Raw genomic sequence first — 13356 nt, forward strand, 5'->3', positions numbered from 1 at the left:
TCATGTTGTTGTATTGATACTCAAGTATTTTTTAAGCTGAAGAGACAATTGACCAAAATTCATCCGCTGATGAAGACTTACATGGTGCAGTTGTTCCTTACATCCTGCCTACTACCACCAATTGATAAAAGGTAATATTGCATGTGATGTAAATAGTGGTGTAGCCTACATGTTGGTCAAGGCCAAGATATTTAACCAAAACAAAGTTGTATAATAAACTGAAATGACCTGTAATGGTTGTGCATTAATACAATATCATACATTGTAATAACTGCAAATAATATTGACAAATTATCAAACATATTAAAGGAAATGTTTTAACTGCTACAGTGATACTTGTAATTGTGAATGTGAATATTCTTCTCAAATATTCAACCCATTAAATTATCCTATCTATATTAATCTTCAAACCCTATATATATTACAGTCATGGCCAATCAGAACACATGTTCATATCATGCTAAATAAAGGCTTTGGGCACAAATGCGTTAAAAGTGTGTGTACCTTATTTTGAAAATATATTCACTCCGCTTCAACGCTGCAGTTTCTCTTTTATTTCGAAAGTACAACGTCGTATTTCCGGTTTGAGAGCGAGGTTGTTTATGTCGCGCTTGACGCAGTCGCAGATGGCAGTACTTAAAAACGTGTGAGGCTCTCGTTGAAGCGGAGTCTCGCTGCCTCCAGAGCCCCGCAGTCATCACCGTGAACTCGGTAAGCTGCTGCTGTTTTAAAAATTTTTTTTTTTAAATGTACACTGTCTAACTTTACTTCCTTTGTGGAATTTGTTTTTACTGAAATCAGTTCATGCAGGACTGTTTAGTAATTTGCACACGCTGGTATTATTTCGCTTGATGAAACTGTTGCACTAGTCGCACTGTTAATCTTCTATTAGTCCACTATTAATATGTGACCATTGATTGTAATCACCTTTACAGTATTTCCCACTAACAAATGTAAAGTTAGGAGCATGCAACTCTCTTCCTCTCTCACACATCTTGTGATTTCATACACATTGCACTTGCAAAGCAGCGTTTTGATATCCGGAGAGGAAACAAGTCTTAAAGTCGGTCTGGGGCGTTGGCTGTCTATCCGTCTGTCTCTGTGTGTGTGTGTGTGTGTGTGTGTGTGTGTGTGTGTGTGTGTGTGTGTGTGTGTGTGTGTGTGTGTGTGTGTGTGTGTGTGTGAGAGAGAGAGCTACAGTTACATGCTGACTTATGGGTGCCTGGGCTGCTCCTGAAATCTGTTTCCAGTTAGGAATTCTCCTTTTTTTCACCCAGTGATGGAACCACTGAGGCTCAAAAAATGCATCACAGAGTTCAATTAAAATTCCTGTACTGCTATTTTCATTGTCCTGTATGTGTGTACGCTTATATACATGTAAGTGATGCAGATTGCCCCGGTGTTGGTTCTAACAGTTATCATTATATTGCAAGCTCTAGTGAGGTAAGTTCAGGACCCATGTGTGCAACTGAATTCTTTCTCACTTTCACGCAGGGTGTAACAGATAATGTATGGCAGATTATGCAACTAAAACCTTTAAAAAATAGGAAAGAAAACCTGCTTATTCATAGATTTATATATAAAAAAGAATTCATCTGTTGGATTGAAAATACAAGACTGAAGGAGGAAGGAGAGATGTTCCTCTAATTTTACAGAAGGAAACCTCATGTCACAGATGTTGCAACTTTTTTTATGTTTTGGCGACTCAATGTTGCTGTTTCCTACTGTGATTTGGAGGTACTTGCCTTACAGTACAGTCATTTTATACAGCATGTGCAAAAACAAACTCAGACAGTAAGTAAGCCAAGAACCATATGTGGGACTGACCTTTTGCTTCCTCAACACACACACACTCACACAGACAGACAGAAGAAAACCATAGGGAGTTTTTACTGATTCTAAGCTGGTGCCTGCATGTTAAAGAAATTACTATGAGCTCAGTCCCATAAAATACATAACTGGCTCGTAAAACTTTATGCATTTGTCTGACTTTATGTCATAGGAACTCCCCGTTGTGTTTTGGTAGAATATGGTAGAATGAAAATGGGATTCAGACATTGTGTTTTTGTTTTTATCGATCCCCAATGGTTAACTTAAAACAAATGTGTAGAGTTTTTAATGGAGTTCTGCGGTTTTAATGATCTGATGGTGAAATAGATTTTGACTGACTTGGAAACCTGGCTGTGTGTTTATTTAACCTGCGGTCATTAAAACTTGCTGTGATATGTTTGAGGGTGCTGATTTTAATCAGTAGTTGTGAAATTGAAGGACAAAAAGACATTGTGTTATAATGGAAAAGAACAGGAGGCAAAACTAATAGTATATTCATGTGGCCTCAATGCTGTCTATGATGTCTATAAGTAAAGGGGGCAGCAGCTGGCCGAACAATGAAATAGCTAAATATTAGATATGTTTAAGATTTTAAATAAATAGTTTAGAAGCTTAGCTTAGTCTTAATATTACATGCAGGAAAACACAGCTAACCTGGCTCTGTTGAAAGGCAACACACATTAGCACCACATTTACAATAAACCTGCTTTATCCCATTTGATAAATCCGTACTAAAAATCTAAGTGTGTTCTTGGCCTGGAGGAGTGATTTGTGAAGTCCTGTTGCAACTGGTAAGATCACAGCCTTTAGTTTTTACACCTTGATTTGTAAATGGCACAAGCAAACAAGATAAAACATGTAAATTAGTCAGCTTTAGAGCTAGTGTTTTGTTATCTGATATTTTGTACAGAGAAAAGCCATCTGTTTCCCCTTAAGGTAACATACTTTTGATTGTAGCTTCATATTCGATGCACATACATGAGAGTGGTAACAATTCTCTCATCTAACTCTCACAAGAAACTGTTAAAATGAGTTAAAACAGTGGGGAATCTTAATAAACACAGACGTTTCCATATTGGACAAAAGTGGTGATGATTATCTTAGGGTCTTCAGTGTACCTGAACTGCAAATGTTATATACAGAATTTTAGGTAGGAGATGTAAATTGGGGGAAATATTTTTTTTTAAATTTCAGGGTTTGTATGATGTCTGATTATAAAGATGATAGGGAAGGTAGCCAATACTTCTACTTAATGAGGAGGGAGGGGGTCTAATTGGCAGGGAGAAGATTTGGATTTAGCAATGAGACCAGATACTTCAGCAAGTGTTGGGAGTACATGGTGACAAAGAAGAAGGTACAAAGAAATACAGATAAAGTGAACTGTATTTAGTATTTTTGCTGCTGAATATTTTCCTTTTAAACCGTAAAAATGGTCAGGAAAAGGTTACATTTTTGTATACACATGGTGTGAAAGTGTAAGGTGGCTGTAAAACATGGCTCTTGTGTTCTCTTCGCCTGACCTTATTAAATGTGCTTAATAGGTAGATTTGGCTGTTGAGCATCCTTTGAGAAATGTTTCTGGTTGTCAGCACTTTCTAATGCCATTAAGACACCAAATATGGTCAAATCTTTTTAGTGACGTTACATCTCGTTAGTTGAGTTAAAGAGGCTTGTAAAAATAGTTGTCTGAATACTCAACACTTTACTAAGAAACTTAATTATGTTGGTTTTGCCCTTAATTTGGCACCCATCTGTGATCTCATTCAGCCCTGTGGTTTAACAGTTAACAGGGTAAATGATCTAATGTTTGGTCCCCTTGAGGGAGAGTTATATTTGTTTATATTATTTTTAGACAGAAATCGTCATGTTTGGCATTCGTTGGTAAATGGTTCTCGTAAAATAAGGCTTTGGTGTGGTCATTTATGCCGGGGTTACAATCTGGGAAAATGGTTAGAAAGTGGCTGGAGATTTATGAAGGGATATTTTGGAAGTCAATAAGCCCTTAAGGCAGCACCGAGGGCTTAAATGTCCCATTGTACATTAACATTGGACATTTAGTAGTGCTCCAACAGGACTGATTTTGTCCCAATGTTGGGGCTTTCCCTTACACACGCATGACATTTCATAGATATTCATGGAAATGGTAATTGGTCGTACATTGCTGCTGCTGAAGGTTTTGTCAGCTGCGTTGTTCTGAAAGACATATCAGTTTCTAAATGAGAGGAGAAACAGAGCGAGTGTGTCACTGAGGAAGAGAGAGGGTACAGAACAGACAAAGTTAGAAAGGCAGCTAACAGCAGCTTCTGGTAAAACCATCATGTCCGTCCTGCTGTAGTGGGACATGTCAGGTTTCTTCGACCTCGCTCTACACGACTCAGAACTGTTGTATCGGCTTTATTCCACCGTCTGGAATGTGCCCCAGCGGTGACAAAGAAAACATTATCTTTTTTTGTAGACTGATGTGGAGTGAAAATGTTTTGCTGAACTCACAGCTCAGTTTCAAATTCTGATATTGTATATTTACTTTTGAGATGGTATGACTGGAATGCTCTCAGTGCGACGGTTCTGCAGTTGGGTCATGATTGGGAGATACAGTGATCTCTAAAAGATATAATATGTAACATTTCCGCATCAAACGGTCTTATTGTTTCATTTGGTTGTCTGCAACGGCAAGGTCAGCGTTGAGGTTGACTGCCGAAAGCTATCATAAAATGAACTTTTTATCCATGCCACATATGGAGCTGTACTCAATAGATCTTGGTCTTTTTTGGTGGGTATTTTTTTTCCTTTCTGTTAGTAAATCTCAAGGAAGACAGGAAAAGGGGGGAGAAAAGGGTTGGGTTCTGTCTCTGTAAGCTATATAGTCTATTATAGACACACAGCGGACTAGTTGAAGAACTGTTGATCAGGGCAGCATCCCCTTACGGGTTTTTAGTAATGCAATGCATTCTGGTCTTTTGAGGCTTTTGTTGATTCAGACGTTGATGTAGTATCTCCTTGTCTCCTACAATGGATTTCCTCATGTAATGTAGAGGAACATCATTCAGACTTCTTAATTCAGTGAAGTGAATTCCTGCTGCCAATTCTGGAAAACAAGAAAATACTATTTAAACAGCTGTAGATTTTTTCAGTTTTAGGCTAATTTGAAGGTGCAAAAAACAGTGAATACCTTTTTGAGCTACAACATCGATAAGCCAATGGAAAGATAATGAATCAGTTTCAGATTTGTTGGAATAGAAGTATACAACCTATGTTCTGGGTAGATTTTCCTTTAAGTAAAAGCCTTTAAAGCAACAAGATGTCTTAACGCAATCATTTAACATCATTAATAAGTAGCAACCACAAAACTTTACACTTGCACAACTTAAAGGTCCTTTCTTTCCCAACAACAACAACTTGACATTTACACAATGACTGACCCTTAATCATACCAAGTTATAACCAACACAGCAAACATGCCTAATTTAAAACATACATCTACAAATCAAACAATTGTTGATGAAAAGAAAACAAGTTAAAGAGGCATTTATTATCTTAAACACAGCTAAGGAGGAAGACATGTTTAGGAGGAATACGTTGTACATTCCAACCTTTTAATCTATTTTTAAACCCTCAGGAAGTCCCATTAGGAGGAACTTTCTATGGCCTGCCACACAGGTCAATGATTAAAGAGTTTTCAAAAGCCAAGTCTGCGTAGAAGTAGAGGTCACACCTGCCGCACACACTGAATACCAGTTAAATAAACAAGCTTTATTGTACGTGAGGTGTTAATACGATGTTAATGTAAACACAGTTATTAGCCTGTACAGGGGATAGTTCATTGTGTGTGTGTGTGTGTGTGTGTGTGTGTGTGTTTGTGTGTGGCTGAATTGTGCCACCTTAAACATTCTGATGGAGACTTCCTGTTCCTCAGTTTTCCGCTACATTCTTTAGCGATAAGCTCATGCCAACATACACACATGTGTATAGACTTACACGGATGGTGGGTACAAGAAGACAGTTGATAAAATACACACCGTTTTATATTAGTTTGTCTAGCCCCAGCTGTTTTTCCTTTTCTCTAGCTCTATCTGACACTTTATCTTCACCTGTTTGTCTTTTTCTCAGCACCATGTGTTCAAAATGTGTAGCCTATGTGCGTGTGTGATTTTCCTCTTATTGCCATGGCATGATGTCACCTCTCTGTGTTTTATTTTTACACCACAGACCCCCACATGCTGCTGCAATTGTTACAGTGAGCTGGCTGAAACCTTAACAGAGGTGGAGAGCAGAAGTGATAAGATTTTAAACTAAATTACCTGTGGTATTTAAAACACCTTTTTAAATCATGTGACTGCAGACTGCATACCTAGGCAAACACATACTATATAATAAATTATTCGCATGAAATAATTCCTTTTTGAAGTTCCTTAAGTTGAGTGGATTTGTTGACAATAAGTCAATATATATTGAAGAGTTAACTTGCTGAGTGGCAGACCCACATCAGGCCCCACTTCCTGACTTTTTACTTTCAGGCTCTCTTGCTCAAACCACATCCACCAGTCGAACTTGTCTTACATCTGTCAAAGTTTTTGACACCAAATCAAGTCGAGGGAGTAAAGTGGGGAGGTGCAAAACAACCTGAGACCCCTTGCTTAGACACAACCCATTTTAAATTACTTCAGATCTGTAAAGATGTATGACATATGCAATGTGATCACAGACAAAATCTTTCTTCAGATAGAAATATAAACTTCTGCCAAATTCACCTTAACTGTTTCCATAGAGATCAAACATTGTTTTGCATTTGCAGCTAGGATACAAGGAAATAATATGCTGTTGTGCCGTGACACAGCGAGAATATTATTGCAGGGAAACAAATTAAAGACATGCAGCAACACTGTCCTCAATGCCGCATGACGTCAGTGAAACCTGATTTATTTCCCTCCAAACCTGTGGATACTGGCTCACTTCCTGTCAGCCATTGTTAGCCTCTCATCAGATATCGTTTTCACGATGCTGGTAGCCAAGCTTTATTATTGCCTGCTACATAGTCTTTGAGCTGCAGGTTACTTCATCTAGCCGTGGATTCAGGATCGCTACCATGTTTGCAGTGCAGTTTTAAAAGACAAGGGCATAATTATACAATAATTCTTCAGTGCATTTTTTATTTATTTAGTGCCTTTCCAGGTGCTCAAAGCGCTTAATCTTGTTTGTTTAGGGAGAGGCAGGACGTGAAATAAGATAACAGGTAAATACAAGACCTGTCTTGGGCTTGCAGACCCACTGTCCTAAAGAGAAGATGTACGAGTAGCCTTTCCCAGTAAACAAATAAACCTGCTGCTGGTTGTTCCATTAATAAGTTATGAATTAGCAGGTTACTGAAAGGAAGATTTATGTCCACTCCACATGGCGGCAGTTTGGACATTTATTATTATCGGTTAAGGAGACACGGACACAAAGGAAGTTATTTGATTGACATTGTTAACAGTAGCACCTTTAACCTCAGCCACATATCTCTGTCAAACAGCATCTGACTGGTGAACAAAATCTCTTAAACCTCCGAACCTCCTAAAAAAGTGTAAATACTAAAAGAAAATGTTGTTAGCTTATTTTTTTTGTATCTGTTATTTGATTGGGCTGGAGAGTTTAAGTGTCACATTATCTATGAGAAGCTTTACTCTACCAATTCTGGCATTTAAACTGTGAATATAAAGCCTTCAAATGGTTTAATAGAAATACATTTATTGTTTATCAATTGCAGTTTGTTCATTGTCAGAGCCTGTTTCTGTTTTAGCCATTTACCATGCTGATATTAGAAGTTCAGTTTCACAGAGCATGGCCTGGTTCAGTCCTCTTAAAAATGATTTATTTTAGTTTCTTTCCAAAACCAAAGCATGTCCAGTAATTTGTTTTTAATGATTCTACAAAACTGGAAAAGAGCTCTCAGACAGTGAATATTGGCAACAACATACAGTTTGTTGTATAGTTATACATAGTATAGTCATATAGTTAAAAGAGTCCAAAAAAGGAGAGACTGCTGGTGCACATATTAAGGCCATGACTCTTCATTTGAGTGGACCAACATCCTCCCACATCTTTGCTTAAACCAAAACTATTTTCAACTCTTTTCCTGAACATAACTTTCTATATAAAAAAAACAAACAAGATTCAGTTGTGGGATTTTAAAGCTAAAGTGCAAATCTTTGACGCATCGATCATGTTGTTACATTAACTACAACTGCCCCTCTCCACTTGTGACTGATAAAGACCACATATATTCTCTCTGGTTGAGTCTCCTTCTCAAAAACTTCAGAGTAGGTTTAAGCATCCACAAACTCATATCTGTTAGCCCCCCCGTTTTAAAAAGAGTTCACCCATCTGTGATTTTTGCTGCTGGTTTAAGAAAAGTCACAAGAAAATGTGGTAATTTGACCGTTTGTGAACACAGCCTAAACTTGTGGTACCATTGGTCCGGTGCCAAACCAGAACTTCCTCCTGAATGTGAGCCGGCATGCTGCTCCAACCCGGAGGTGAACGCTATAGTTTGTGGTTTCCTTGGTCTGCGAGGGAGTGGTCCGTGTAAGAAGCGTGTGTGTCTGTATGTGTGTGTGCATGTAGGTTCTGTCGAAAAGTTGTCAACGTCCAAGATCTCACCACATTTGTCATACCAGGCATTCCTTCATGTGTACACCTCACAATGCACACACACGCACACACGCACACACGCACACACACACACACACACACACACACACACACACACACACACACACACACACACACACACGGATCTCTCGCAGCAGTTTAGGAGAATTCCTTGCGGTCAGCCAGCATGAACTTGATGTGGGAAATATCTGAGTGAACACACATCTCTTCCACCACGTATCTGCGTGTGTGTGTAGTCGTGATTTTGCCATCATGTTTTATTTACAATTTGAAATCCAAACCCTGTAATCACAGCTGTTTTGGTGATCAACGTGGTGATTTTGGGTCTATGTTTAGGAAGTTAATGAGTGTTGTATTTTAGGGAGGCTGATTTTATCTTGTGTGAAAAATCAGTTACATAAAGATGCTGAAGAGACCGTTATAATTAAATAACTTAGGATCAATGTATTGAAAGTATTCAGGTCCTTCACTTGACCAAAACTAACATTAACATGAATTACAAGTGATTAAACAATTTTAAAATCAAAAGAGCTCATTACGCAAAAATTGTACTCATACTGATACAGTATTGCCTAAGCAGCATTTTAATGTAAAATCGTATTTAGGTTAAGCTAAACTAAACTAAAAATCAACTAATGGAAGTAAAATAAATTAAAAAGTACAATATTACAGTATAAAAAACAAAACAAATACTTCAGTGTTGTTGTAATACCATCTGTTGCTTTTACAGCTATGTTATTCAAAATGAGAAATCTGAAAACATGAAATAAGAGTTTTAATTTGATTTTTCGATTGCAGGATTCAAACTTGTGTGGTTGGTTTTATGTCTGCCTCTCAGATCAGCTGTCGAGCTTTTTTGCCCATTTTATTTGTATTATAAGGCAGAGCAAATATGTATGAGGAGGATAACACACCGAGTAACACTGTTGCGTTAATGCTTTGAACATAATTACACACAGAATCAAAGACATGTACACCTGATGTTCTTTAACACAAAACAGATATTTCAGTGGTACCGTTCTTGTGTCAGAGTGAAATTAAATCCTCTCATTAGCAGAATGCAGCAAATAATATCAAACGTTTGGGATTATTTTGAGAACTTTTATTTTCTCTTCAGCCCAAATAAGTGTACCAACAGCGCCCCTATGTGGAGAGTTGAAGTAGACTTTTAAAAAATTTGTCTACGAGGTTGTGAGAAAGATGTCACAGTTTAATTGGAAAAATCAAGCTTAAAATAAATGAGTACGGCTGTAAAATCAGCATTAATTCTAACTTGATTTCTCATGACTTTATGGTTAGCTGAATTTTACCTTCCCCCTCTTTTTTGTGTGTTGTAGTTGTGAGTCTGCCCTGGAGCGACGATGGCTGAGAGCACAAACTGTTTCTACTGTCGGGAGGACCTCGGGGGGAAGAGGTTCGTCCGCAACGAGGGCCGGCCGGTGTGCGTCCGCTGCCACACCAAGTTCTGCGCCAACTCCTGCGCCGAGTGCCATCGACCAATCCCTGTGGAATCAAAGGTGTGTGGAATCAGTGTTGTGTTTTCTATGCATGTTAATAAGCTTTTATCCCTTTATTGTATGTTCCCTCCACAAACTTGTCATCACACTTCCTTCCTTCCTCCCTCAGGAGCTCAGCCATAAGGGCCGGTACTGGCATGAGGAGTGTTTCCGCTGTACAAAGTGTTACAAGCCTCTGGCCAAGGAGCCCTTCAGCACTAAAGACGACCGCATCATGTGCGGGAAGTGCTGCTCCAGAGAGGACGCTCCACGCTGCCACGGCTGCTATAAAGCCATACTAGCTGGTAAGACTGAGGACAAATGCAGACTAGCACTGTTTGGGAGGCTTATGGGGTTACTGGTTTCCAAAAAAACCTTAGATTGTAACATATGTTTACTGTACTTTATTTAAAAACCCTGTACTAATATCCTTTTTCTTACTGCAGTGACGTTACTTTCTTACTACCTGTTTCTCTGCATGAGCGCAAACCCTTCTGTGATCTCCTGCAGGTACAGAGAGTGTGGAGTACAAAGGGAACTCGTGGCACGATGAGTGTTTCACCTGTTTCAACTGTAAACAACCAATAGGATCGCTGAGTTTCCTCACCAAAGGAACTGATGTGTACTGCAGCCCCTGCCATGACAAGAAATTTGCCAAACACTGCGTCTGCTGCAAAAAGGTTTCAATATTACTCTTAAAAACAAGATGACAAACAACATCAACGTTCACTATTCATACATTCAGCTCTTCTCTTTCCTCCGTCTCCAGGCTATAACCTCTGGAGGAGTGAACTACCAGGACCAGCCGTGGCACAGCCATTGTTTTGTGTGCAGCTCCTGCTCCAAGCCCCTGGCAGGGACCAGTTTCACTAACCACCAGGACCAGGTCTTCTGTGTGGACTGCTACAAGACCTCCGTGGCAAAGAAATGCAGCGGCTGCCAAAACCCCATCACAGGTGCCTTTATAATTAAACTGAGGATTATGTTACAGCTGAATAAAATATAGATGAACTACGATTAAAGCATGTATGCCTTTTCAAGCTTTAATCACGTTTCAGGTTTAATTCTACTAGAAATTTGTGTGAAATACTTAAATTATGGCCAACAATATGTTGTGTGATGTAAGAGGATATATGACCTTCAAAATGTAATCATCTCATCCTTGAGTCCAGCTAGACATTTGAAGAAATGACCCAAGATATTTTTTGGGACAACGCGAAAACATTTGCTGCCAGAGAGGCATAATAATATTCTAAGGTTGTATTTAACTCTGACTGTCCTCTCTCTCCTCTCAGGTTTCGGTAAAGGAGTGAACGTGGTGAACTATGAGGGCAGCTCCTGGCACGAATACTGCTTCAACTGTAAGAGATGCTCCCTCAGTCTGTCCAACAAGCGCTTCGTAGCCAATGGGAAAGACATCCTCTGCGCCGACTGCAGCGACAAGTAGAGCTGGAGAACGCTGTGTTTATAAAGTCATTTTAGATTTCTTTATTTTTACATTAAGGCCAGAGTCCTCATTTCAATATTGTGTTTATTATTACAATTACAAAAAAACGAATTGTTATCATTTGCTGCATGCTAACACATGATTAGCCACCTACAGCTAAAGCAAATAAGCAACAGATACTTTCATTACTTACCTGAACTGTTAAAAGTAGATCTCATGATGCTGTATTAGAGTCTGCAAGTCTTAGGAAACATATGTTATTTCTTTTTTTTTTTTCTGAGCTGATGGTTGGGAAAGTTGATACTTTCACTCAGCAGTGTATGCTAGCGTATTAGCATAAAGCTAAAGGGTAACGTGATTTTTAAAGCTTTTTAAATTGTATTAAATTGTATCTTTTTTAAGCACAAAAACATCTGCTTTTGTTCATGTCAGAAATGTGATATTTTCCTATGATCAAAGTGGTTTTAAATAACCAAAATAATTTCTATATTTGTAATTGCTCATTTACAACGGATTGCTATGCTTGTTGTGTGTGAATAAAATAAACATGTATGCACTTTTCTTTTAAGTATATAAATACAAGTCGGAAATGGAACATATATTCTATTTGTATGCCTTGTTACTGTATGTTGCTAATATGAAATAAACTTTCAAAAAAAGGCTAAGCAATTTACACATTATTTGCCAGGATAACCATGCTATATAGATAATGCACTATAGATAAAGGACTTGAATGCCAATCTAAAAGATCCATTAAAAGGATAACTTTATAAAGTAGGAAGATTTGACATCTGCGGAAACACAAAGTGAATTACGATGCAGTTCGGAAATACTTCATTAAAGCCATTGCCACATCTTATGCTCTTTCTGCCAAATCTGAACAAATTGGATTTTTTTAACACATGGTCTGGGAATGTGAAAGGAGTAGACGAGGAGAATTTAGTTTGCTGGCTGCACACGAAACAAAGTCCTCTGCATAACAACAATAAGGAAGACACAACAAGAGGGAAGTTTTGAAAGTTTCAGCTTCTGGAGACATTACATACTTTCAACATAATCATCGCCGTGCCTCAGGAATCCAGTCCCTGAGTGGTTGTATTTGATGTTTGAACTGGGCTTTGGGGGTGAATGGGGTGTTTGGAAGGGCAATATTCTAGGTGGGTGTGTGCTAAAAATGGGAACTGGAAATTCAATTACTTAAATATTATTCACCGCTGTAAAAAAGGAAGTAGTACCATACCTTTTATGAGTGAGTGAGTGAGTGAGTGAGTGAGTGAGTGAGTGAGTGAGTGAGTGAGTGAGTGAGTGAGTGTGCGTGTGTGTGTGTGTGTGTGTGTGTGTTTGAGAGTAACCCTTGTGTGTAAGTATAATTATACTTGGTGTTTTTATGCCACTTTGTTCTTTTTTCCCTTTCTTTTATTGTTTAAATGTAAAGCACATTCAGTTCCTTTATAATGAAATGGGCTCTATAAATACATTCTTAAACCGTATGGACAGAAAATAATTATCTCACAGAGTCTTTGTACGAGTATATTCTATGTTTTAATTGGTAAGATTATATTCATTCAATATGTACATAACTATCTCCTCCCTCTTTCTCTCTCACCTGCACACAGGTACAGACACGCATAATAACGCAAGTGAACCAATCACAGCATCAATACACCGGCCCCTGCTCCACACACTCTCATACCCTCCTTGTTTGCAGAGACAGGTTTCTGCTTCATCTGACGCTCCGTCTACTTTGAAGCAGCGTTTATTATCTCTGCTATATATCTCGAGAGCCTGGAACAGGATTTATCTGTAGAGATCTCTTTTGATTTCAGGGTTATTTGATGTATGCAGGTAAGTACTGCATTAATTTATCTCTAGGCTTGAACAATGAGAATATAGTTAAATCATTTTATTTCTTTATTCACTTTATGTGCAAATGTT

General features: G+C 38.4%; 1 protein-coding gene across 1 annotated transcript; it reads left to right on the forward strand.

Annotated features, from left to right (window-relative positions):
* The first annotated feature begins 588 nt into the window (after window positions 1-588).
* LOC134872322 (four and a half LIM domains protein 1-like) lies at window positions 589-12086 on the forward strand. Its single transcript, XM_063895580.1, has 6 exons — window positions 589-711; window positions 9816-9995; window positions 10105-10279; window positions 10485-10654; window positions 10744-10930; window positions 11270-12086. Exons 2-6 carry the CDS (start codon window positions 9840-9842, stop codon window positions 11419-11421), a joined length of 840 nt encoding a protein of 279 aa, XP_063751650.1. The 5' UTR covers window positions 589-711; window positions 9816-9839; the 3' UTR covers window positions 11422-12086.
* The last annotated feature ends 1270 nt before the right edge of the window (window positions 12087-13356 follow it).

The sequence above is a fragment of the Eleginops maclovinus genome, chromosome 11, assembly GCF_036324505.1.
Source record: "Eleginops maclovinus isolate JMC-PN-2008 ecotype Puerto Natales chromosome 11, JC_Emac_rtc_rv5, whole genome shotgun sequence".
NCBI classification, from domain to species: domain Eukaryota; kingdom Metazoa; phylum Chordata; class Actinopteri; order Perciformes; family Eleginopidae; genus Eleginops; species Eleginops maclovinus.

Coding starts and splice junctions, on each gene's coding strand:
- LOC134872322 (XM_063895580.1), top strand. CDS start 9,840: ATGGCTGAGAGCACAAACTGTTTCTACTGTCGGGAGGACCTCGGGGGG. Junction 9,996..10,104: donor CAATCCCTGTGGAATCAAAG/GTGTGTGGAATC, acceptor TTCCTCCCTCAG/GAGCTCAGCCATAAGGGCCG. Junction 10,931..11,269: donor CTGCCAAAACCCCATCACAG/GTGCCTTTATAA, acceptor CTCTCCTCTCAG/GTTTCGGTAAAGGAGTGAAC.